This window comes from Heptranchias perlo, chromosome 22, assembly GCF_035084215.1.
Source record: "Heptranchias perlo isolate sHepPer1 chromosome 22, sHepPer1.hap1, whole genome shotgun sequence".
Lineage (NCBI taxonomy): Eukaryota > Metazoa > Chordata > Chondrichthyes > Hexanchiformes > Hexanchidae > Heptranchias > Heptranchias perlo.
Genome location: NC_090346.1, coordinates 14703049 through 14730852, shown reverse-complemented (window position 1 = coordinate 14730852; position 27804 = coordinate 14703049). Strand labels below are relative to the sequence as shown.

General features: G+C 42.4%; 1 protein-coding gene across 6 annotated transcripts in view; it reads right to left on the bottom strand.

Moving 5' to 3' along the window:
• LOC137340498 (myosin phosphatase Rho-interacting protein-like) overlaps positions 1-27804 on the bottom strand; it is a 131280-nt gene that overhangs the window by 36682 nt on the left and 66794 nt on the right. For 4 of the 6 annotated variants that reach the window (XM_068002973.1, XM_068002974.1, XM_068002979.1 and 1 more), the window contains 4 exons: positions 18445-18596; positions 11378-11462; positions 5755-5950; positions 3778-4288 (listed from right to left, as the gene is read on the bottom strand). In XM_068002973.1, coding sequence (XP_067859074.1) covers positions 3778-4288; positions 5755-5950; positions 11378-11462; positions 18445-18596 — 944 coding nt within the window. The remainder of the gene's footprint in view (positions 1-3777; positions 4289-5754; positions 5951-11377; positions 11463-18444; positions 18597-27804) is intronic. The other 2 variants (XM_068002975.1, XM_068002981.1) reach the window with 1 other exon arrangement.

Sequence of the window (27804 nt, the reverse complement as noted above, 5' to 3'; positions counted from 1 at the left end):
TACCAAGCTGTTCTGACACTGTCTTAACAGCAATATTTGATCAGGAGTTCTGATGAAGGGCCTCACCCAGAATATTAATCTGTCTTTTCTCTTTCAGATGTTGATGAACCTGCTGAATTTTTCCAGCATTTTCTGTTTTTGCTTAGATTTCAGCATTCACAATTTTTCTTATCATCAATTGCTGGCTTTATAACCACAGGTATTTGATTGGCAGATACTGCAGTCACCTACAGCTCAGCTTCAATTACAGTGATTAATACATATCAGTCAGGAGAGTCAAATGATATCTTTACAGGGTGATAAACAGCAGCAGCTCAGTAACATCTCATCAAGGTGAATTATGTCCCAAGGATTCCTGGATAAGATGAAACCCTCATTTAACCCCTTCTGTGCCCATTTAAACCATTCCTTTGATGTTGGTGATTCACTGCCTGGGCTGTATGAACCAGTGGAGTACATAGATGGACTCCCAAAATTTTTCATTCCACCACCCCATAGTAAAAGCAACTCGTTTTACCAGTGAACAGGAGCAATCAAGAATCTTTTATTAATATGTTGTTAGAGGATGTGTGTACGCATTTAGATATTACCATTCGATTCAAGGCAAGAAACACACTGCTTCCAGCAAAAGCAGGTTTAAGATCCGGATGTAAAGGGAGATGTTCTTTTTGCCCCTCCAGCTCCATTTTACTCCAACTCCCACTTCTAGCTCCCTTTATACTCCTCCCACCTCCCATTCTATTCTATCATTTCTTCGCTAAGATAGGAGCAGTCTTGTGCCTCGTTGCTGGCTGTATGTAAATCAGTTTGGGAGCAAGGCTTAAAACAGAAAAAAGCAGCACTCATGGTGCCTGTATGTTGGTGCCCGTCAATCTCCAACTCTTCATCATGTTCAAATATTGTTATATCACATTGCCATCTTTGGACATAGGCAGCACAGCAGCTTCATTTCCTACCTCGGGGGAGAGGCAGTTACTGGCAATGCTGCATGCTGTAATGGCTGCCATTTTGGTTTGACTTGTATGGATCTCGCACCCCCTCCTCCCCCCTGACATCAGTGAAGGTCTATGGCCAGAATGGAGAAAGTTGCAAATTCAGTTTCAGAGCAACCATATGCCCTGATGTACCTTGCATATGTGCACTTGTTCCTGTATTGACATTTCCAAATTGTCCCTCTCCCCCACAGGCAGTGTAAACAAGGGAAATTAAGAATACAAGTCTCAGATCATACTTCAGAGCCAGTATGAACAGAATGCATCAGTTTCTCTTTTCCCTTCCCCTTTCCACTCCCCAAATTCTAAGGCCCTATATTGAGAGGAGTCAGGTGGAAGTCGCTTTTTGATGTGATAACAGCACAGCTTGTTTCGATTGCCAGTGTTGGCACAAAGGAAAGCCCTGTGTCGTCAGGTAGAGACTGTAATCCTCGGAAGCCATTCCAAAAATATTTGAACATGATAAGGAGTGGCACTGATTCACTTGTGGAAGTTAATGTACACATCACGCAGCTCCAGGCTCACATTGCCATCAATAAGTGAAGGATCTTTTATTAGTATATTGTTATGACATGTGCCAATGTCTGATTACATTGACTTTGAAAGGATTGTTAAAATATTAAATATCCCACTTGACAGTCCCGACTATCCAGTTGTTTTATTCGGTGTCCGGTTGAGGAATCAGAGCCTATTTTTGTCCGCATGACGATATCGTTAAAAAGAAAGTAAATAAAAACAACAGTGACAGAGAAGGATTTTCCAGTGAAACCCCTAAAGATTTTTAAAGAATGAACTTTGACTGAGGTCAGTCACACCAAACCCTGTTTAAGGGAAGTTTCGATTCAGTCAGCACCAACAGCCGAGGGGCCTCTTCAAAGCAGAGGAGTTATGGTCAAAGGTTGCTTATGTCTACAGGAATTTTCCTTAATGGCAATTTAAACAGAGTTTGAAAGTCAGGTTGTTCACTTATGAAGTCATGTTACTGCATTGTGACTGCCCTCAGGGAGAAGATCCAGCAAAACCTGCCAAGCAAGTGACACCCTTCACCACTAGAAAATCAATGGCAAACAGCCAGTAGTGTTACCAGGAATCTGCAGCTTGCCTTTCATACTAAATTTTACATCATACACACTGTGAAGCTTGATGGTTATTGTTGGTGACCCAATCTTCCCCCAACCTCTCAGGCATGTGAGTTGTAGTGAGGTTTTTAATGGTGGGCACAAGATGATTATTCTGATGAGTAAGGCAAAGATGCTGTGACGGAAGCCTCAGTATGTACAGTGCAGGAGGCCTTTTAATACTTACTGGGTATTCAGAGAGAAAGGCTAACCCTGTGTGTCACTCTTTCTGTCCAGTGTCTCTAATCTCCAGAAGGTCTGTCAGAGACAGATTCACGAAACAGAGATTTGGCCTTCTGCACCTACACAATTATCCCAAGTCGGCCTCCTCTAAGAGGCCTCCAGGAGCACAGAAGCACTGAACAGTAAACTTCTCTTCTGGTTAAAAAAAAGAGAATGCTGCAATTAAAAAATAATCATGCAGGTCAGTAACAGTCACTGAGCCAGCTCAATGTGCTGTATGTTCTTGCATTGCTGTACAATTTTACATCATAACATAAGCACACTGATGAATTGAACGTCCTCTCCGGGTTTGATGCTCGGCAGCTAGCCTGATTGACAGGCTGACTGCCGTCAGGAGCTGCAAATCGAGGGGGTGGGGGTGGGGAGAAGGAGAGAGAGCGAGACATCATCCAGCGCTGAACTGGAAGACCGGGGTGGGGGGAGGGGGCGGGGTTGGGGTGAAGAGGGGCACATCGGGGGGAACATCGGAGCGGGCGATATCGGACATCGGCGCAGGGTGCAAAGGTAGGCTTCATTTAGTGTTTTCACTTCTATCTATGGTTTTTTAATTTAATTTATTTAGTTTCTTGTTCCCTGATCCGGCCCTGGTTTGACCTGGCATGAATCAGAAGTGGTGGGCAAGCCGCCCAGGTAAGTTAAAAATCTTTCTAAGTACTTAATCTGTCAGAGGTAAAGTGCCTTAAGTACCTCAATGAGGTCCATTTGGCTCTTTAACTGTCATCCCGCCGGCTTTAATTGCCAGCGGGACTTCCATTTTCGGTACGCCTGCGTGCACACAGTTTACTCCCTGGAAAACTTGGAAGTCGGCGGGTTGGAGCCGGCTTCCGAACTCGAATTGGATTTCCGTGATTTTCGGAGCCCCCCCACCCCCAACGCACCTGCAAATGCCTTCTAAAATCACCCCCAGGGTGTTTAAAACTGGATTAAAGGATACATGGCAGACACTGGCATATAATGCTGTAAATGCAGCAAGACACAGCGCCAATGTAGGAACAGGCACCCCATGTCTCCACATAGCAGTACCAGAGGCTGGGGACAATCTCCAACCCACCCTCTCGCTAGGTGATGGTGCATGGAGAAGGGAAATCTGAAAAAAGGGAGGATACAGAAACAGCATCAAGCTGTAATCTAAAACATGCAAGATTCAAAAGCATCAGGAAGTAGGAGCACCCTGTTTGAACATCACTTATTATATACCCTTCTTTCCTCATGCATTCTTTGTAAAATAGAATTGTAACCTTAATAAAAATGTATTCCAGTAGCCGAGTCTTTTGAGACTCAGTTTGTGTTTGAAATTAAAAGGGGCTGTGGCTTTGTGCCTGCCCTTGGTCAGAAACTACACTGCACTACAGGTATGGGTATGTAATAAGAATCAGTCAGATTTTAATATTCACAATGAGCTTCCACCACCTTCAGTTTCTTACCTTCGTTCAGATCCAAACAAGCGTGCCACGTCTGCTTTGCCGGGACTGCGGGTACGAAACCGCTGCTCCAGCTGCTGCTCATCTGCTCGGAAGGCCTGTTTGTTGCTGATCCTCCTGGCTTTGGGGATATCTGCCAGTGTGGCATAGTCCCGATTGATCCTTCTAGCTGGGGAATGGATTGGCCCTTCCCCAAGCTTGCTGTTTGAGCTCGCTATGCTCGTCAGCGTGACACCGCTGGTCTCTGAGTCCAAGGAGCTCTGGGAAGAGCTAACACAAGAGCCATTGGAGAGGAGGTTACCTGTGGGAGGGAAAGGATCGCTGTACAGGCTAGAGTGGCACGGTATCACCATGCCACTCTTAGGGGAACTATACCTGTTGGTGGTGCTGCTGCTAGGAGGAGAAGTGAGCTGCTTCGAGTCGGACTTCACCTTCTCCAGGGAAAAGTAGCCACTCTCCACGCGCTTTTTCTGCCGGCCATCCACCTCATCACCATTAACCACACCCTGGGCTGCTGTTCAGGAGGAAGCGAAATCTCGTTTAGAATCACAGCATGAAGATACAACAGCCCCCCAACAAGGCGGCCAGAGTGATAACGTGCTACCGAGAATGCATTGCAGTAAAAAGCAGCAGTAGAGTTTTACTGTCTCACCATCAGCGAAGGCACATGATGGAGAGGCACCTCCCTCCACCCCAGGTCCAACCGTGCAAGTATATCACCAGGTCGATTTTACTTGCACACCGTTTAGTTCACAAACTGACAGAGGTTGTGCGAATAACCTAATGAAACGGCTCTGTTCCTGTATAAAGAGGAGGCTGTGATTACACTGCAATGAACAATGGGCATGTGGACAAGAATAAAGGGCAACGATTTCTGGGATGTTTTATTCAAGCCTGAAGGTAGATCTGTGTTTGTGTCGGAGCAAAGCCCTAAAATTTCAATGATGTCACTGTACTAAGAATGACTAGGCCAGTTTCAGCTGGATCAGAACAGAGAAGGTGAGTAGTTAATTTTAAAAAAACTTTGCTTTGGACAGAGACACCTGTCAATAGAAATTCTATCACTGGAGACAATCCAGATTGTTTATGTACAGCTTTTGATTTAATGAACTCAGAGGACTAACAATCAACCCCATTTCTATATTTTACTCTTAATATTGTTAATGATTAAACATCTTACAAATTAACCCAATCGTCTGTTCCATTGCCCTTTGTAATCACTTCTTAGTGGTTTAACTTTCTCAAATATTTTTACAACTATTACCAGAAGGACTCCTGGCAGCTTCATTTATTGTAAGTGCTCAGACTGTTTAACTGCAACCGTGCGGTTTAAGCTGTGTCAGTAAACTGTTCAAATGTACGGAGTCGTACAACACCAGGTTATAGTCCAACAGCTTTATTTGAAATCACAAGCTTTCGGAGCTTTGCTCCTCCTTCAGCAAAGCTCCGAAAGCTTGTGATTTCAAATAAAGCTGTTGGACTATAACCTGGTGTTGTACGACTCCGTACATTTGTCCACCCCAGTCCATCACCGGCATCTCCACATCAAGTAAACTGTTCAGTTTTGGCTGGTTAAATTCCTGAAACATCCTGATAGTTAGGGATTTCTTAAACCTGGGCTGTTGTCAACCTGTTCCTAACTATCAAAAATACAACCTTGACAGGGAAAATGAGTACAATACAAAAATGCAAGGCCTCAGGCTAACTCTGGTCAATGGCCAGTGTGTTAAGGGAGAAACAAAGTTGCGGATTTCAGCAGGAACTCAGTGGTGAATCTTTGGTCACTGGCAATTTTATCGGGGCTCTAATTATGTCCCCATGGAACCACACCTCAGTGAGAATTAGCAGCTCCAGGAGACAAAGAAAAAAAAGGCCAACTTGTACCAAATGGCTGCCTGAACTAACACTCCTATAGTATTAGTATTCCAAAATACCATTGATGTTGCTCCCACCCCATTTTTTCCCATTATATCCTCTAACCTTCTTTAGGTCCAGATGGTCCAGAAGAGGTGACAATAGGAGACTGGTTCTGTGAAGGGTTTCTCATCAAGTTACTGACAACATGGAGACCCTTGTTTTTCAGCTCTTCTTGCCAAAGCGTTGACTTGGTGCTAGGGATCCTTTCAGCACTTGGCATGCTGTTACTGGTAACTGCAACTTTAGCAGGTCCGGGCTCCTGTCATAAGCAAAACCATAGTAGTGTCCATTTAATACTGCCAAAAATATCCACCAATTATTCAACTCTATTAAATTAGAACTTGCAAATTCTTATGTTAAATATATAAAATAATAATAGATACCAGAGAATAAAGGGGTTCAAACAATCCTGAGCTTACAACAATAACAACTTGCATTTATATACAAGAGCAAGACTTCAGTAGCTGAACCCCTTGATTAGATTTTTGCAGCCTTGAAACTGCTGGTTGATTACCCAGTGATTCTTAAATCAAATCCATTCAGATTCTAGCACTGGCTTCACGAAAGGTGGTATAGCTCATAAAGTGACACAGTGGTGCCTGGTGTCTTTAGCACAACATATCCAATTAATCAGTTACCACAAAGAAAAAGTGTACAAATCAAATAGAAGCGTGGTTTGTACGAACACCAACTGTAGCACGGCCTCAGAATGGAATCACTCACCTACCAAGAACCTGCATATCAGTCAGGTCTTCATCAGATTGAACCCAAGAGCCCCCCGCTCCCCGCCTCCCACACCTCTTTGATCCTGGTCGTTAGTTGATCTAACCATCTCTCAGGATTTATCTCCTTTCAGTACAATTCATTCTACCTTCCAAAACAGAAAGGCCCATAACTTACTTGCTTCTTGTTCATTTCTTTGATTGTCTGTGTTGGAGAGCAGACTAGATCCACTTACTGACAACAGCACCTTGTCAGAATTTAATTACAGTTACTGTGACAGTGCCACACTGACAAAGTGCTGCTGAAGGAAACACAGGGTCACTGACTATATACACCAGTTACTCGGAATCAATCAGGATTTCAACTTTAAGCAACTATGCCTCTCTCATGGACCAAACAGCAGTAATAAGCTAAAAATATTCATTTACACAAAAATCTTAAGTTCATTTTATATTAAAATATCTTCTGAAATTAAAAAAATACACTAACAATTCACAAACCTGGCAACCACTTGCAGGTAACAATCACAGATATCTTTTCTGTCAAAAGCGGAAGCCTCTCTTACTGCCTTTATATTCTAAAAATACCAAGAGCTGATAAGTCACTCCTGCTATTGTTTAAGCACACACTGTGTGGCTGTCACTTCTGTATTTCAGGAAAAGCTCATTAAAACAAGTTTCCTGGCATTTTGCAAAAATATTCTTTGAACTAATGCAACACCCAGAAGAAGTATTCTTAATAAAGTCTTTGGCCTAGAAATTCAATGGCGCCACGCAGGTTTTTCAGGTGCTAATTGGCACCTAAGCCTCCAACATGGTGGGCAGGAAGCTCATTACAAGCTGCAAGTGCGTCGTCCACCATATTGGTATAGGCCAAAAATAGGTGTCCAGGGCCCGTGCCCAAACCAGGCGCTAGGCCCTTTCCATATGTAAATAAGGGGTCTAATGTCTATTTGCGGCCTCCTGTACAATATTGGTTTGCCGTGAATACAGCCAACTCAGTCTATATGCAGCCTAACCAGTTGTCCTTAAAGGAATCACTGTTGGCCACCACTAAAAAGGAACGTTTTTTAAAAAAATACTTACCTGAACGTGGAGCTGGGAGGAGCAGGAGTGCTTAAGAACATAAGAAATAGGAGGAGTATGCAGCCCCTCAAACCTGCTCTGCCATTCAATGAGATCATGGCTGATCTTCGACCTCAACTCCACTTTCCCACCCTATTCCCATATCCCTTGATTCCCTTAATGTCCAAAAATTTATCGATCTCAGCCTTGAATAAACTCAACGACTGAACATCCATAGCCCTCTGGAGTAGAGAATTCCAAAGATTCACTATTTTTCCCCATCTCAGTCCTAAATGGCCAACCCCTTATCCTGAGACTATGACCCCTAGTTCTAGGCTCTCCAACAGGGGAAACAGCCCTCAGCTTGCCCCCTGTCAAGACTTTTAAGAAATTTAAACACTTCAATGAGATCACCTCTCATTTTTCTAAACTCCAGAGAATATAGGCCCACTCTACTCAATCTCTCCTCATAGGACAACCCTCACATCCCAGGAATCAATCTAGTGAACCTTTGTTGCACCCCCTCTAAAGCAAGTATATCCTTTCTTAGGTAAGGAGACCAAAACTGTACACTGCAGTCTCACTGACTGTTGCTGGTTCCCTCCCCCGATCGCCTTCCTTCCCAGTCGCCCCCATTCCCGATCACCTTCCCTTCCCGATGGTCACTACCAGCAACAAAGCAGTCCGAAATTCCAAGCCTCCTCAAGAGCGAGCTGCCTGGGGGTGCCCAGCAGGGGTCTGCAGCTCGCCGGTCTCATATGAGGCCCAATATCGGGTGCACATCGGGCCTACCTGTTCAGGCACAGGGATCGTTTCCTGAGTCCAGGTTGGGCACGAACAAATTTCTAGGCCTTTGTGTTACATTTAAAGTTTAAAATCCTGAAGCATATTTTAAATTGGAATGGCTTTTTCATCCCGTGGCTTGCTGGGTAGATGCATTACCAAATATGGCACTGTACCATGCAGACGAGAAAGCTCCACAATCCATCCTTGGTCTGTGCTGAGTTAGCTGATCTTAGCTGAGGAAGAGGAGCTACAAGTGGACTCAGCATGCCGGGGCGAGGGAGAGGAACATCAGTGTTCCTGCCCCGGATCGCTGTCCAGTACCTCCTGCTGGAAAGTGTACACATGGATACTGGGTGAAGACATAACTGGGGTTGGTTATACAGGATTTTGTCTGACTGACTGATGTAAAATAATGAATATCAGCTTTTTAAGAACAGCTGTTATGGGATTGTTTTTTCTCCAGTTTTCCAAATCCTTTACACAATTTCAGTTGTACCATTCAACGCTATTTACAACAAAATGACTGTAATTATGCCCTAGATGTACAGAACTGGTCCTCTGTCCAGTCCACCTCCATTTAATGTGGCGCTCCCCCCACCCCCAACCCTGCCCACCACCACCTCCTCTTCCTCTCCTGAGGTGCTGACTCTTGGGATACTTTCCATGTGCACTGGCCACCCTCTGGTACTTCACTCAAGTGGACATTCTTCATGTATGAGCCTAGAAAGCGAGTGTCGACAGGATATCGTACTGTGGAGCGCCTTCTGTCCTATCACTATTCTCAAGTCTCTTCCTGTTTGAAAATGTAACGAGCCCCACTGTGCCAGATCAGATTACTATTTGTGGATTGTATGAACTACATTTAATCTATAGTCCTCAGCATCGTTGACAAAGCACACCTGCAATGCCCAGCACTGGCAACACAAAGACATCTGCACTACCGACCCTGACAACAGAAACACTGATACTTACCAGCACTGGCAACAGAGACACATCAGCATTAACCTGCATCAGTAAGAGAGAGATGGCAATAACCAGCATTGACAACATGGACATACCCCCACTAACCAGTGCATGGAACACAGAAACCCAGTATTAGCTAGTTTTGGCACTATCTACAACAGCAACACACACAGGCACAATCAGCACTGTCACTGCAGAGATATTCAATTTGATCACGACTCCAATCGACACAACTGAAAATCTCAAGTCATATTTTTCTGAATAGCCACTGAGATATGCAGGAGATGATCAAGAAGTGCATCTGATGTAAATGCAGAACAGTGGGTACTGGGCCAAAGAAAAACAGAAGCTGTTACTGGGAAAAACTGGATAGGCTAGGTCACCTGTTTTAAAAGAAAAAAGGCTTGGATTTATATAGTGCCTTTCAAAACCTCAGGACCTCCCAAAGCGCTTTACAGCCAATCAAGTACTTTTGAAGTGTAGTCACTGTTGTAATGTAGGAATCGCGACTGCCAATTTGCGCACAGCAAGGTCCCACAAACAGTAATGTAATACTGTTTTAGGTGTTGGTCGAAGGATAAACATTGGCCAGGACACCAGGGAGAACTCCCCTGCTCTTCTTCAAAATGGTAAAATGGGATTTTTTATGTCCACCTGAGAAGGCAGACATCGGTTTAATGTCTCATCCAAAAGACGGCACCTCTGGCAGTGCAGCACTCCCTCAGTACTGCACTGAATTTTTGTCAGCCTAGATTTTTGTGCTCAAGTCTCTGAAGTGGGGCTTAAACCCACAAACTACTGACAGAGGCGAGTGTTAGTATTCACAGTGATACAAAAAGAATCTCCCCACAGCATTTTCCCTTCCCCTGTATTAAGTGGCTCAGCGCAGCAATGTTATTGCAAGTGTCAGAGTCAAATCTAGTGCACTGGTCTCCAAGGAGACTTTGCCTTATGGAAATTCAATCTGTTCAGCATCTCAGAGGTCGGCTCTCTCAATAAAGGTCAGGAAGGTTGAAATTATCTTCAGGAACTTGATGTTGATTTTATTAAAAAAAAGTGTTTGTTGATAGAAATAATAGCAGTGATATACACTACTAAGCCTGGTCTGCCTCATTCAAGGTTCTCAGCCACCTGCTTCACAGCAACTGCACTCTTGAGAACAGGATACACAGGCTTAACAGGAAACAAACCTCATCCACACAAAAGAAAGTTGAACATTAATAGTATCATTAACAACAGAGTGCACAAGGAGTAAACAAATAACATCCAAAGATCCCATTAAAAATTGGATGTGAAGCTCTCCTGATAGCCTAATGAATGAGTGCAAGTTAGAATGGTCCACGGTTGGAATACTTTTCTGTGATTAGTTAACTGATCTCAGCAAGGATGGCAGTAGGAATGCTATAAATTGACTTCAGTGCCCCTGGATGAAGGAGGAGAAAAATTAGCTAAGATTCAGACTCCTGGTTGCTATCTAGCAACAACTGATAGAAAGTGCCTATCAAATAGTCCGTCGACACTTATTGCCTAGGCTCACATGTTAAGAATGGAAACTTGAACGAAGGCTGTTTGTGGTGGGATGTACCACAGCAAGGGCCAGCGTCTTCCAGAGAGATAGGAAGAAAATTAAAAATAGAAAAATAAAAATCAGATTTGAATGTTATTACTTCCTGCTGATATGCTTTTTCAATATACCTTACGGATCATGGTGCTCTTATCCCAGACAGTATCCTGGCCAACATTTATCCCTCAACTAATACCAGTAAAACAGTTCAATTGGTCATTTATCTCATGGCTGTTTGTGGGACCTTGCTGTGTGCAAATTGACTGCCGCGTTTCCCTACATTGCAACAGTGACCACACTTCAAAAGTACTTCATTGGCTGTAAAGCTCTTTGGGATGTCATGAGGTCGTGAAAGGCGCTTATAGAAATGCATGTTCTTTCTTTCTTGCAGGCGGCTCAGCCACACAAACTCTATCCTTATTGAAAATTAATCTTTTCAGTAATTGGAGAACATTTTAAAACTTGATTTTAAACATGCTGGTGGTAAGCACAGCAGACAATAGGGTTAAATTCAACTCACTGCCATGCATAGCTCAAATTAACGTATCATCTTTATTTGTACATTGCCTTCCTACATTTTCTTTACCTGTGGTGTCGGAGGTTCCACTTTCCGTTTCTTTTTCTGATTCTGTTTGTTGGTGCGTGGATACATGATCAGTGCATCAAACCAGCTGAAAGGAGAGTTACAAACAAAGACATCAGAACACCAAGTGACAATAACTATTCACCATTTCTGGGAGTTTTATTCATAACAGACAGAAGCTTTTTCAAGTTCATGTTTGATATACACAGCACAAGATACAGTATTTACACTTTCATGGCTATGCAAATAGTACGTAAGAGATAGACAATGGGGAACACAGCTGAATATATAAATATTAATATCTGCATTGATATAGCACCTAACATATGAAAGTGCTACTTTTTGGATTGCATTGGGTAGATAAACATATAGTTTAACAACTCATCTAAAGAACAGTACCTTGGACAATGCTGAGTTCCCTCAGTACTGCAATGGAATTTCAGCCTAGATTATATGTTTAAATTTTGGTTTGGGACGTCAACTTCAACCTTCTAGGCCAGAGGCGAAAGTGCTACGAAATAACTGTTTGGCTACACCAAAGATGCTTTTGGATTTGGAGCTTCTGTAGTTCACATTATGGGACAGCAGCATTTACATTAACTAACTTTAACCCCACTTGCCCCATTTATATTCCCAGACCCTGGTTTCAACTTCTGCAGGTGGGAGTTTCACTCTGAACCATTAAATGACACCGCGCAGATCACACTCACACTTAGTGTGAATTTGAACCAGCAGTTTACACTTGCACAGAGAGCACACTTTAATCATTGCAAGGCTAGTGAGGATACTCAGCCAGTCACATCCTGAATTACAAATTACACAAAGAATAAACCCACAAAGCACAGTGATCTACAAGATTCAAATATCATTCAGTAACATAAACAATATAAAGCCAGAAATGGCACAGAACCTTGTAAATCTCCTTCATGCTCGACAGAGCAAATAATGTGTCTAAGCACAGGAATCTTTGATAAGCAGGAGGCTCATTAAGTTATTGAGAAAGTAATATTAAAAGCACAAAATTTACTAGCCTCGTGCAAGGTTATAGATTAGAAATACTATATACTGAATATGTGGAACAGACTCAGAAAATGGTGATTCAGGGTCAACCTTTAAAAAGGAGCTGGATTGATATCTATTGAGAGGGGGGGTTAAGGGTTATAGAGATATTAATAGCACTGCTTGATTATATTTTCAGGGAAGCAGAGGAAGAAACTTAATGTTTCTAAAGTTGGAATGATCAGGTGATGTGGAAGAGAAGTCCATTATAAGATAACCATACACAGACTCTGGATGGAGTAGGAATGATGGGCTGAAAGGCTTTTTCTTGCTAAGGATTTTCTTCTATTTTTAAAATGGAGTTGAACATCATTACTTTGTAACATCTTCATAGTACAGAGACATCGTAGGTATGACATGAGAGGCGAGGCATCAGATGTACAGTGATTGAGGAGGAACCATGAGTCAGTGCTATTTACTTTCCATAAATTTACTTATCTTAAAGCTATTAACAGGAAGAGGTAGAATTTATATAACATCAACACACTCCAGAATTCTCAAAAAATTCTTACAGGTTTTCTTTTAATATAATGTAAAATAAATATGCATTGGCTTTAGAGAAAAGAAAAACTCAACATGATTGCCATCCACTGATCCCCATTGCAAAGTGCATGTGTGTGGATGTCGGATCAGCTTAGCTTTGACACCCTTCATGGTCCAGCAGTCTGTCCAAACTTACTGTCTATGGTTAACAGTGAAAAATGACCAGCTTTTAAAAAAAATGAGAAGTGTAAGTGAAGCCCAATGCTCAGTGCAGGAAATCACCAAAGATGAAATATCTCAGGAAGCAGTGAATAGGTGACAGAAGTGAGGTGCTGAAATTACCTATAATACTGCCCCTCGCATAGTGTTACCGAGAAAAGAGGAACGGGGAGAAAATTTGTGGAAAAAAAAGCTTAAAAATCCTGGCATGAAACTTTCAATCTTAAAATCCCAGCAGGAAGCCTCCCAGCTTTAAATCTCAGGGGAGTTTCCCAACTTCAAATCCTAACACAAAGTCTTCCATCTTCAAATTAATTTCTGGCTAAGTTTAAGGATTGGTCACTCCCACTCTGACCTCTCTGTCCTCGGCATCTTATGCTGTTTTAATGAAGTTCAACGGAAGCTCGAGGAACAGCACCTCATCTTTCAATTAGGCACTTTACAACCTTCTGGACTCCACTCTGATTTTAATAACTTCAGATCATAATCACTTCTGCCCTCGACCCTATCAGAGACCTTCCCTTTCGTTCTTTCTTCCCCTCCCCTTCTCCCTCCCCCCCCATTCCCTGACTCTGTACTTGCTTAAAAACTATTTAATCTTCAACTTCTTCCAATTCTGACGAAGAGTCATCGACCTGAAATGTTAACTGTTTCTTTCTCCACAGATGCTGCCCGACTTGCTGAGTATTTCCAGCATGTTCTGTTTTTATTTCAGATTTCCAGCATCCGCAGTATTTTGCTTTTGATTTAAGGATTGGTTAATGGCCAACTAGTGACACTTCTCATGGAGAAGGGAAGGAGGTAAGTGGGGACACATTGGAGTCAAGGTGGTTCCAAAATGAGTCACCTGGCAATGGAACTTCGAAACCAAGTCGGTATTCTGTGACAGACTTGGTAATCTAATAAGTGAATGTGGAGAGGTACATACATTATTGGAGATAGGATTCTTCCCATTCTGCTCTAGATAACCTAGCAAGCTAATGCCCTAATGGGTAGGGTAGTCCGAGCTGGACAAGCATAGGCAACTTTACCTGCGCTCTGTATTGATAAGATGTTTGATTTTAGTTGGTTAAACTCCAGCACATTTGTTGGTCTCTAAGCCTTGGTCTGCCAACTTGCACTTAAGCTCTCTGGAATTAAATAAGTCAAGTGTATGCCTAAGGGGAAAGAATATACACTCCATATAGGACAAACAGAATTTCTATCGTAGTAGATTTTTTCACAGTTTGGCTTGAAGATTCTTGAACAGGGCAATGGGTTTCCGTTCATGTCAGCTGACCAAAACAAAAATTAAGATTTTTTTAAAAATTCGATTTCACATCTGAACCTGGGCTTCAGGACCATTTTTCAGTATCTCTTACTCTTTCCCCCCACCAGTGCACAAACTGAGAAATGGCAGTTGTCCGCTTATTTCCAAGTCACATACTTTACCACGTGCACTAGTCTGGCTGTCATCTCCTGAATACTAAAGCACCGAGCCGTGAGGGAGGATAGTTGGCTATACACTCCAAAATCTGACTGCCCAACATTAAATTTAAAAATAAATCAAACTAATCCCAGCCAAACTAAACAAATTTACTTTCTGCAAAGAAATCTCTTCGGTTGTGTCTGACTCTTGTTTTCTGCCTGTACTCTCTCTTGTATCTTTGTTCTGATTTGCTATTTCACTCAACTCTGGCTTATTCTCATTTCATCAGTGACCATATAAGCCTCCTTTCCCCTCCATAATATCTGACTCTTGCTCACACCACCACCTCGACTGCAGCTCATGTTTCTCGAGAGGTAACTTGATGCAGTCTTCCTGTTCCCACAAAAGCGACCATCATCAGAGAAAATAGAAAAACTGCTCTTAAACCATCAGAATACCTCACATTATGTAAACAGGGTACTGATGAGCTATGCAATAGGATACAAAGTATAAAAGCTAGATGTGACAGAACACAATGGTATATAAAATAAAAATGAAATCCAAGTTACAGGAGTATAACATGACAATGCATGAACTTTACGGAAAGTACTGCTCAGGATGACATCATTACCGTCTGTGTACAGACTGGTTCCTTGGGACTTACCACCATAGACATCTCAGGACTCTCTTTAACTGCAATGCTTGGCAAGTTATTTGTTTAATCTGTTGCAGCCAAATTGTAGAGCTGTTTTTACTGATCTGCAGTCCAGAATAAGGACATCAAAGAAGCTACTGACTCATTATGAGATTCATAAAGTGCCACTCAACTGGCAAAGGTTCAGTGTAACAACCGTAACCAAGACACAGTGAGCATGTCGGATAAACACTGCAGAGTCCAATTCCTATTCCCAGACACAGTGAGCATGCAGAACGGACACCAGAGAGCCCAACTCCAAACTGGTCGCGTCACAGGTCTAGACTTCAATACAATACAATTTAAAACTCAAAACTATGTAAAAGTAATCCCTAGATTAACACATCTCCCTTGCTGGTTTGATGCATTCCACTGCTCAGGTTTCCAAATTAATCCTACCAGCAGCTTTTTTTCTCGTCTTTCCCCTTTTTAATGCTAACCTTCTCCCCTCCTCACTGAAGCCATTGATTCCTTGCTGCAATTCCACATAGGGCCAGTTCCCTTGGGTACTTTCTCTAAGTGGCAATTCTTTGTGTAGGAATCAAGACAGCGAGTATCAGTCGACCTTCTAACCCTGGGAGGGAATCACAGCTGAACCCAATCCTGTACGAACACACACTTACTTTCCAAAAGAATTCGGGAGTAAGAACTCGACCTGATTTTCTCCCTTCATCCCAGGAATGCTGAGGCCAATTGTAGACTTCCTACCACCCCCAATCGGTTAAATCAGCACAGACTGGGGATCAAACCAGGGATTTTATTAATCTGTATGGTTTAGTACTCACCTGATAAACTTGCTGAGTCAACAGTGTGCTGTGGGTGGAGGTGGTGAGAGGGGGCATCCCACAGATCTCAAGGAAATTAGATGATATTCCCACCTCACCCCCCCTCCCAATTATCCCACACAGTTGAAACAACTCCATGAGAATTTTATGATCACAAAGTTACTAGGTTCAGCAAGCAATCAATCCCACTTACCTATATCCCTCAGAGGTTAACCCCACCTACCAAAGCCCTCAATCCATTCTCTCTCCAGAAACACATCCAATTGTCTCTTGGTACCATTTAAACTTGAATTTACACTTCAGTGTTTGCTGCTTTATTTATTTCTCAATTCTATTAACCTTTGGTTGATAAAGTTCCACCTAACTTCCTTTAATACTCTGAATATTTTTTTTAAAAATGTGTCCTGATATTTGAACTCTTTGCCACAGTGAGGAATATAAATATCAACTTTGTCAAATTCCCTTCATAATCTTAAGAACTTCAATTAGATCACCTTAAAGTCTTTTTCAAAAGAATAAATGAGTCCTTTAACATTTCCACAGACACAGTCAATGGATTATAATTTCACAGAATTAATGAGCTAGTTATACAGATGCAGCATAGCCTCTCACAGTATCAGCTATTAATGTAGGCAAATGTATTTGTGATATTTCAAATAAACATTCAAAGTTTGAACAAAGGACACTGTTACACAGAAATCAAAATACAGTGTGTTAGATCATGGTTACTGTCAAGGCTGTTCCACCCGTTGAAACACAATGTTTAAATTACGTGGGAAACAAACAAAACAGCAGTAAGATAGTGTGCACAGAAATCAGATTACATATGCAAATAAGGGAACTAACACCTGTTTTAGGCCCCCACACAGAAATTGTGCAGCATTGAGCAAGACAGGCCCAACGGTCAGAATTATTCAGTAGCCGCCAACTAAAAGTCTGTTTTTTTTTTTAAAAACCTTCCTGCGGAGCCAGGAGGAGCAGGAGTGTTCCCCAACTCCACAGTTCTCACAATCACAATCACACCCCCGCCCTTTCGGAATTTACCTTGCCAAAAGGAATAGGCTTCTAATTAGGGGAGTGATATCCACCTGGAAAGATGTGCTTAGTTGATTGCATGAAGGATTGGTGTGGGGGATTCCTGCTGTTCATAATCCACATAAGCAATGTGGATTCAGAAAATCAATGCAATTTGGTTAAATTCACAGATGATGCCAAGGCGAGGAGGGGGAGGCAACAATAGCAACAGTCAAGGGACTACAGGGCTTAGACAGGCAGAACTATGGCACATGAAACATAATGCAGGTAGTTCCAAGGTATTACACATTTGAAGAAAGAATGAGAGCAACTCTTATTCAATGAGTGGTTCTGAAATAGCTAGGAGAAATCGAGAGATCTTGGACTGATAATAAACTCAAAACACTTAGTATTTCCAATCAATGCAGGACAGCAAATAATATGCTGAGCTATGTTGCCATATCAGTACAGTACAGGTCCATAGAGTGTTCTTTGTCAGGTTACTTTTTGGGCACGGTGTTCAGTTCAGGTTACGGAGGAACAAGGGAAGCGTCCAATGGAGGTGATGCAGAGAAGGGCCACGAGGCTAATGCCTAGTGTCAAAGAACTAAATCATGAGAATAAGGTAGAAAAAAAAATCAAGATACGTCAGCCTTCAAAAGAGGTGAAAGGGAGGGAATCTTACAGAGATACACAAGATAATAAGCAGAATAGAAAAGGTTAATTCAAAATCATATTTCAAGTAAAACCATGACTGCAGAGCAAGGAATCATAGATACAAACTAATAAAAGGCAAGTTCATGACTGCTGTCAGGAAATAGTTCTTCACACAAATATTGGTCAATACCTGGAATGGCCTCCGAGCAGGGTAGTGGAGGCAAAAACTATGGAATTATTGAAAAAGCAGTTGGATGCTATGATAAGGGGATCATAGGTATCTGCGGAAGGAATCCCTCATCTTTGTGATATCTGCGGTGTATTAGCCCTAGAGATTTTCTTGTTCTCCGTCCTTACAATTAAGTTATGAGGGAATGTACTTAAAATTCTGAGAGGCAGTAGAAGCTAAAATCCTCTTATCAAGGGTCAAACAACACATAATGTAACAGTTCCTGCACTTCAAAATAATTCATTATATGTGAAATGTTTCAATACCTTTCTGAGAGATGTGAGAAGGCACTTTATAAATGCAAGTCTCTCTTTTATCAAGATGGATAGCTATTGGTAAGACCATCGAGTGATGTAATTAACACAGATCTATTTTATTCATAGACAAACTGACTAATCAAGAAATATCAGTGTGCAAGGGAAATGGAATCAAAGACTTGCCCGCCAACTGGCTTGGAAAGATGCAGAGATCGGTCACGACTCCAGGGAACAAGTGGTTTATAATATCAGAAATAACACTCACCCATTGATGGTCTCTTTGTTTTCTGCACGAATGAAGTGGTGTTTCTCTGGCATTAGAATACAAAGCGAATTCTTCTGAGCTGTCTTGCTTTCGCCGTCAGTGACGTCAGTGGAAAGGTTCATATTGATGGTACCTTGTGGAAGAGTGGTGGGCTGTTATAGAGAAGAAGAGCTTTCTGTGAGGGGATTTATTTCAACTTTGAACATAAGGTACTGTTTAAAAACAAACCACATTCAAAGCACATTTTGATCAATTAGAAATGAATAATTATCAATTCTGAAACAATCAGCTGCTCAAATACATACTTCAATTTCTCCAGAAATTCAACCGTCAATGGCTGAACTGCAATTGAGCCAGTTGATGGGTTAATTTCCGGAGAAATTAAGTGGCAGCTAGACGAATGGAGATCTGTCTACCTCTATTATCAGTTTGGGGTTCGAGATTCAAGGTTCAATATCCACCTGGAACTCTCGCCTCTCCTTTAAAATCCTCGTTTTCTACCGCCCACCCCATGCCAAGTTTCGTACAGAGAAATCCTCACTCCGATCTGCACAATCACACCCTCCCCTCTGCCTTTGACATCCTAGTCCCTAGTAAAACACATCCAAAACCCTGCTGCCCGTATCCTAGCCTGCACCAAGTGCCGCTCGCCAACCTACATCGACTCCAGGTCTACCAATGCCTCGATATTAAAATTCTCAATATAGTGTTCAAATCCCTCCGTGGCCTTGCCTTCCCTATCTCCGTAACCTCCTCCAGCGCTAAAGCCCTCCAAGAACTCTGCCTCTTGTACATCCCTCGCTCTTCCTCCAACGCTGGCCTCTTGTATGTCGCCCCTCCCGTCACCCCACCACTGGTGGCCATGCCTTCAGCCATATAGGCCCTATGCTTCAGAATTCCCTCTCTAATGGCTCTTTTCTCTTGAAAAGAGAAGGCTGAGAGGTGACCTGATAGAGATCTTTAAGATAATGAAAGCATTTGATAGGGTAGAGAGAGAGAAAATGTTTCCAATTATGGAGAGGTCCAAAACTAGAGGTCATAAATATAAGACCGTTACTAATAAATTCAACAGGGAACTCAGGAGAAACTTCTTTACCCGAAGAGTGGTAAGAATGTGGAATGCACTACCACAAGGAGTAGTTGAGGCGAATAGCATAGATGCATTTAAAGGGAAGCTAGATAAACACATGAGGGAGAAAAAAATAGAAGGATATGTTGATAGGGTTAGATGAAGAGGGGTGGGAGGAGGCTCATATGGAGCATAAACGCTGGTGTAGACAAGTTGGGCCGAATGGCCAGTTTCTGCGATGTAGACTCTATGTAAACATCTCCTTCAAGACCCTCCTTAAAACTTACCTCTTTAACCTAATATCTTTTTTGGCTCGGTGTCAATTTTTGACTGATTACGTTCCTGTGAAGCACTTTGGGATGTTATCCTATGTTAAAAGTGCTATACAGATGCAAGTTGTTGATGGAACCAATTCCACTGTCTCTATAACCTACAATTCCTGCAGTTAATATACAGCCATTGTTTATATAACTGAGGTTTCTATCCACTGTAGTTCCTGCAGCTACAGCACAGTTGTCGTCTGTATAACTAGAGGGTGTCTATACATTGCCCCAGAATTTGCTGTCAAAATATCGTTGAGGCTATTGGCGCTCATCATTATTTATGCACAAGTCGTACAGCAACTTCAGGTGAGGGCAGATGCGCAGTTAAACGCGGAAATTCAAAAGTTGCTGTCCAAGATGCGCCATTAGCTTCGCGAAAATAGCATCTCGCTGTCTGCCTCACCATTAAAATGCACTGAACGGTATTAAGTTCCTGTATTTGCGTGGTAGATACGAACTAAACTTACCACAGAAAGTTATGTCAAGTCATTTCAACGACATGATAAGTATTAATTACTGCCAGTCAACCTCTCTGGCACTGCAAATTAACTATTACAAGTGTAGAGTCTCATTCCTTCAGGTTTTAATTGTTGTTGGAGATTTTTTAAAAATATAAATTTAAATTTTATTTTTACTTTCTCTTTGTCTCTTTTTTTCACTCTCAATGCAATCTTTCTTTCCCTCTCTTTATTTCTCCTTCTGTACCTGATTTGACAATGAATTCACCATTCTAACTTACACTTCCTTCTCAGTCCTTATGCTCTTAATTTCACAATCCTTCAATCTGATTGAATAAGGAGATATAGTTGCTTTTCATGTTCACTCAGATCCCAGATGCCCTGCAGAGGGCACCACGCCGTTTCGATCTCACACTTTCAGCAACTTGTGGCGCGAAATATCACAGAGATTAAACAGGCAAGGGCAAGTCTAACTAACAACGGGTGCCATTCGTTGCCTGGCTACAGCAAATTCTGGGCCTATATATATTCCTGCTGTTATTGTAGCCACTATTTGTATAGCTGGGATCTCTATCCCTGTAATTCTAACTGCGCAGTGCACTCTCTGTTGTCTTTATGACACTGTACTTAACTGCAGCACATCCTGCTGTGTGACAGTTGCAAAGAGTGAAGTGTTGAGTGCAGTCTCTGGAACAATTATCAACAGTTCAGCAGCACCAACTCACTCTATTGTAGAGTTGTCCTGGTTCGCAGTTCCATTTCATCCTTCGCCTCATACGGTGCTTTAACAAAAACAATGTCATCCGCTCTCTAGAACAATTATGTTCAGTGTGTCTATTGACACCATTGTGTCAGCCAATGAGTTGGAGGTGGGGCGGGACTTATGGCTGGCAGGACTTACAGCCAAACAGTGAATTTTACAGCAAACAAAGCAAACAGCAAAGCAAACAAAGTCTCTTTAAAAAGAGTCTCTAGAACTGCAGCAAATAGAAATCATGTGTCAAATCAATCCCAGTCACTTACAGCAGTGACACTCCAGGCATGATTGACGGGGGAATTGCCCAATCATCTCCATTCTGGCCAGGAATTGTGGTGTTATGTTACACCTGGTGAATCAAGATCCAGTGATTTTAGAACGTGAAAGCCTATGGGATATCCTGAGACACAATGGGGTGTATCCAAAACCTCTCGTTACTCTCACTTCCTCTATCAGTGGTTTGAGATTCAATATCTGATCTAAGGGTTGGCTGATAGACGTGGCCTGTTGCTATGTAGCACACTGAGTTTCAACACAGCAACTCAAGTTACATGTAGGTGTCAAAATGCATGGAGCTGTACTTCTGCATTGTTTGAATTATGCGCTAACACATTCTTCTAGACACATTTATATTACAGCAATGCAGCTGACAGCAGAGGACCCACTCTCCCACCACTGGCTGAACTCCTGCCCCTTTTTCAACTGAATCTTCCTGGCAGCACCAGCCTTAGCACATCTAGCAAGTTTACTCTGGAGTTGTTGCATGAGCCCTACACATGGGAAACTGGCAGCATTAGAAACGTGGGTCTACAAATCTGCCATTAGCTTAAAGTCATCAATTCCCCTCCAAAGTAAATGGGCTCAATTTTCAAATTAAAAAACAGGTGGGTTTGGGGCGGGGGGGCATTGAAAATTGCCACCATTTCAGACCCGCCACCAACCTGCCCATTTCCAGTTTTCAGGGGGGCGGGCGACCAACCCGCTCCCTGGAAGCAGGTCGGGCCTTAAAACCTTTCAAGGAGGCTTCAGGCACTCCAATGAAAATGTTACAAAAGGAAGAGGTCACTCTACCAAGAGAGAAACAGTGTCATAGAGATAGCAGAGAGTGCACTGTACAGGAACCATAAGAATTACAGAGATAGAGACACCGGCTATACAAATAGTGGCTGTATAATAACAGCAGGAATTATAGGGGATAGACACCTTCTAGTTATAAAGACAACAACTGCACTGTAGCTGCAGTTGAATGTCAAAGCATTAAGTCTCACTCAAACTCTTATTTCCACGTGGCAAACCGGAAATCAGATTTTTCTGAAGTTTTTTTGTCAGATTCAATTGGTTTGATTGGTCTGCTAATACTGGACAAAGTCTGGCAATAAGAGAGTCGGGGAAGTGGGAGGGTGGGGGTAGGGGGTGTTTTTTGTTAAATTATACTAGTTCCAAAGTGTATCGATTGGCTAAAAATTTTGGGGCAGTAATTGCTCAGAGCGGCGAACCGACAGTGCTTGCCACTCCATAGATTTATACTAACCCATAACTTACCACCTGGTCTTTTCGTTGGTCACTCCTCGAATGGGAAGCGGAGAAGAGCCCAGCATCAATTCAAGCGAAGCTAGGACCCTGGCAGAAGCAAGAGGATCGATCTCTCCCCTTGACCAATCAGATAGCAGCATTTTTGACAGGCTGCGTTACTGTCTTTGCTGGTTTGAATTGTTAAACCAGGAAGTGAAAGGTACAACATTAAAATCAATATAAAAACAATTATAGACAGCGAAAGAAAGAGGATAAAAAATAATTGAATTAAATAAAAGAGACAAAAGTGGGGAAAAATGTTAATGACCAAAAACTGTTAAAATAAGGAGTAACGAGACTCCACATTTTTACAAGTTAATTTTTAGTTGTTTGGCAATCAATCATTAAGACTGTTAAAACTTAGATTAGACCTATATTTTTAAGCTTACCTGTTTGGTGACGTAATTAGTTACTTTCCAGCTGGGCAGACAAGCAAGTTGGTGCTTTATCGATGATTTCTCTGATTGCAGCGGGCGATATACCTTTAATTTGAAGCTGTCATATCGCCGGCGAACCAAGGGGAGCAAGTTCCGAATTTCCGCATTTCACTGCCGGAACTTGCTCCTCCATTTCGCCACTAACAACGGAGAGCACTGTTGAGCTCACCATTATTTCGCAAGCAATTTCTGCCCCTTTGTTTTGTACCTCATTTGTGTCAAACTATCTGAGTTTCGAAGTGAAGTGGCAGGAAACAGATCATTTCCTGGAACTTCTGTGTAAACAAGGCCACATAAAAACAGGAATGAGTATTTGGCACAAGAGCTTTCTTACACTCACACCTGGGATCTGCTTATACCCACACTGACACTCGCCCTTACCTGGGCACATTCACATCCATATCTCATATTTGGGGCGCTTTCACATTCACACCCGGAGACCTATCATATCCTTACATAGACCGTATCGATGGAAGGAAGGAAAACCTTGCACTATATAGCGCCTTTCACATCCTGAGGATGTCCCGAAGTTCTTCACAGCCAATGAAGTATGTTTAAGGTCACTTGTAATGCAGGTAAACATTGAGAAATAATGAGCAATTCTAGCTGCGAAACTAATCAATGAGGCTTCCCATAAATCATTCATTATTAATATTCTCAGATTCCCTCACACAAACCCTTTCCTTCTGAGCCCACCTCAATGCTTCCTCTGATATTCTATTGATTTCTAGAATAAATCTGAAAACGCTGTTGGTGTCACTGCATAGTGTAGGAAATCAATAAGATACTCAGTCACCTCACCGTAAATTCTCGCCAATTAATGATTGGAAATTAGAAAATCAAACAGCTACATTCCCAGGACTAGAACTGCACTCTTTATGTTAACGAATTCCCCAGGATGTCTGAATATGCACCTGCCTGCCCCAACATCTATCATTAACCCATTACTATTGCAGACAGATGTCTTGAACATTCAAGGTTTTCCTCCTGTGACTGTAGTAACTTCAGCCGCCATCACTACGTGCATCTTTACACTTCCTTTAGGCATCCAGTTCAAACAACCTTACAAACCATAAATAACTGTTTGAAACCGTAATCTTGTTGAAATCCTACAATCAGAGCAGCATTCCTAGAGCATATTTAATGCAATGAATCCCAGACTCTGAACTGTCACCTACAACAAGCACTTACCTTTCCTTATGAAAGAGTGACGGTGGCGTAGAGGCCACTCTGCTCTATTCAGACTAACATTCATCAAGCAGCAGCATTAGCAGCAGAAAGAACTGTGCTGATTACAGCTAATTCACCAATACTGAAACTTGGCTGATATACGAATGCTCACTCGACGATGCTGTCAATCACAGGCATTGAGCTACAGGGAGGAGGAGAGAGATTTGTGCTGCTTAGCAGAGGGAAATGGCAGAGCCCTCAGGCTGGGACCTTGTCACCCAATCTACCCTTCAGCCAAAGTATGGAGCTTGGAGCAAGAAATCAGTGCAAGAAACTAACAAGATCTTAAAAAGAGACAATTACTCCCTCTTGGCTCAGCTAATAAACATACTTTCCAGTGTGGTATTGAACTATATAGACTAGGAAACTGCCAGGCTTCATCCCTGGTCAGTGCTAAGGTTGCCGGCTTCTGCCAGGCCAGAGTTGGGACTCTAAATGCTTTTAGGCTGGAGGGTAGGGGAGTGAGGAAATTGGTCAGGTTCCTGTTCCTCATCACTATCCAATGACTCCCGTTGGAAAGGGAGTGAGAGCGAGGAGAGTGAGCGAGTGAGCAAGGGAGAGAGTGTGTATGTGTGTATATACATGTCTGATGAGAAGAGAATGAGTCTCAGCTGAGATGCCTACATAGTCAAGTTATGAAGAGCAGCAACAGCACTTGTACAGATTGGAAGAATAATAAAGACTGGATATTCCATACCATTGTTTAACCACAAGGATCTTTACAAGTTCACATCACACAACTACTCATTTGTGATGCAGAGGGAAAAAGACACTATCAGCAGCTTAATAAATTTAGAAACATAGCAAAGCTGAACAGTCATGCTGGCGTTTATTTAAATTCACCAATCCTACTGCAATAAGTCTCCCAACCATCTCAAACCATGGAATCTTGGACCTGGGAAAAATAAATGCAGAGAATGGTTTGGGAAGACTGAATCTATTCCAAGGAGACCTGAAAGATTTTTTTACATGTTCTTTTGTGTAATTTCAGGAGTCGATCTACAGAAACAACAAGTGCTGTTGTGATCTCTAATCGGCTTAATGTTCCACTGATGTGGCATTACATCAAAGAAAATACTGGAATTCCTCACGTACTGCAGGCATTAACTTTTAATGGGCATTTTTCTTAACATTTTAGTTTGACCCGTTGTAAAGTAAATCTCCTTCTGCATCCTGCTAATCTGCTGCCGCGGCTTCACATCAGAGAACGGTTTAAACGCTGCACATAATCCAGCTTTAATATTTCTCATTTGAATGCTTCACTTCTCTCACAGTCTGACAGCTGCTAGGATAAAATGATTTAATCATCTTATTAATCAGTGTTTGACTCAGGAGGAAGCAGTTACTCCAGTCACCCCTCGGAAAGACGGGGTAAGTGCCATATGCAAGGTTCACTATCCAGTCCAGGAGTAACTCATTGAAGACCAGCTGACAGGACCATCTAGAATTTACTCTCTATATGGAATTGACGTCCCTGACAGGTTCCTGTCAGTAACATACGCCCATAGTGAATGGACTGCAGTCCAGTTGTCACCAGCAGACATGTTACTCAGTTCTACATTAAAGAAGGGCACCTACCAACACTAAAACAGTCAAAGCTCAAATATGTTCACTATCCTCATCGTTAAATATCATATATGTATCGACTATGGGAGCAGGTGATGGATGAATCTGTTTTTATCCCAGTTAAAACGATGGTGCTGGAAAATGAATATGTGGGAACTGCTCATTATCTGGGGAGAAGAGGAGCAGTCCTACGAGGAAGAAGTAAGACAATTACAGCTCATTACCCAGTGGGGCTTATGACTTCAACTCTTTCAATACCCCAAAGTGAAAGAAATATATTACAATGTGGCACAATCTGTACTTGAGCACTGCAAGAGGTTTAGCACTGGTGAGCGTGTGCAGCGAGTGTAGCTGATGCTTCCTGCATAGCCTAAGCCTTCACTCATGTGTTGACAGGAGACCTCAACATGTCCGCTCCCATCCCCCTTCGACTATTGCAACATGCAGGCAGCATCTCAACAGTAGTTTTCCTCCTGTAACAGCAAACAATAACATCTTTGTAGATGGTACGGTTCCAACACAACGCCAAACTGGCACTACAGAAGCTTTAAGACAGTGTGGTCCCGAGTCCAGGAAGTCAATGAGACAGATATGAGCAGGTGTGGAGACAAACAATCGTTTCATTCCATTTCTCTGCAGAGTGAGGCTAAAATAACTCTTCCTCACATCAGCACTAAACCAACAAGTCAAATAGAGCACAGCCACAGTGCTGCCCTGTGTTAGACACACAAACCTTCATTATGCTGCCCTGTGATAAATACAAATGGACAGGTCACATGGATGGTAAGCTCCTTCTACACCACCCCATCAAACACTCCAAGATAAAATACAGCACAGGTTGGATACAAAGTAAAGCTCAGGGCCACATTAGGAATTCTTGATGCCTTGGGCGTCAAGAACATTTGGGACATCCCCACCTCCCCAAATATGTAATAAAATACATGAAGAAATAGGTCCGTGGAATGTTTACTCACTGCATTAACAAAGCAAATCTTATCACAATATATTGTGCTTTAATGAAACGGCTTAATTTTGTCACACTCAATATGAATAATGCTGCAGTTTCTGAGATTTAAGGCCACAAAATTAATATAAATGTCTTGCTCTTGTTAAATTCTTTATCGCGATTGTTCTAAGGGGTGGTCAGTGTTATTTGAGCACAGCCCGGGTGCTGCTTCTACTTTCTCTCCACTGGTGTTATTTTGTGCTTTATCAATTCATTGCATATTGAGATCCGTTCATCATCACTGGTAAAAGTAACAATGCTTGAGTGGGTATTTCTCATTCAGAGCGTGATCCTGACCTTATTTGTCATCTTTCACAGTTCCACTGACCATTCCTCCCTCTGCTGAGAACTTCAGGTTTCTTCTTCGACAGTCTTCCTGCCGCTGGGATCACATGCAGCCGCGCAGTACAGGCACGATGGTCCGACCGCAGTCCAGTAGCTAAAACCCCCAAACAGGTTGGGGAGCCCCAACATTCGAATTCCAGTCACTGACTGCCAGAATTACCGCAACCGGCAGGCAGCGCTGTTTAGGTTTATGGACTGGTGACTGCTAAACTGTGTTCCTGCAGTAGCTGGTAGGTGCCCCCTATTTGGCACTCACCAGCCCTGTAGGCCTGTGTGTTAATGCAGCCCCGGTAAACCTCCCTCTACACTGTCCCGTCAAACCTGCCCAGGTTTAATGCCTTATCCATTGATGGCACCTCTGACAGTGCAGCACTCCCTCAGTATTGCAATGAAGTGTCAGCCTAGATTATGTGCTCAAGTCTCTGGAGTGCAGCTTAACCCACAACCTTCTGACTCAGAGGTAAGAGTGCTACCACTAAGCCAAAGCTTACATATGAACATCTATAAACCTCAGCTTCCCACTTCTCTACACTGTGACCTGTATCCACACTACCAGGCATGCCATGGTTACCAGCACTAAAACTATACAAAAGAAAA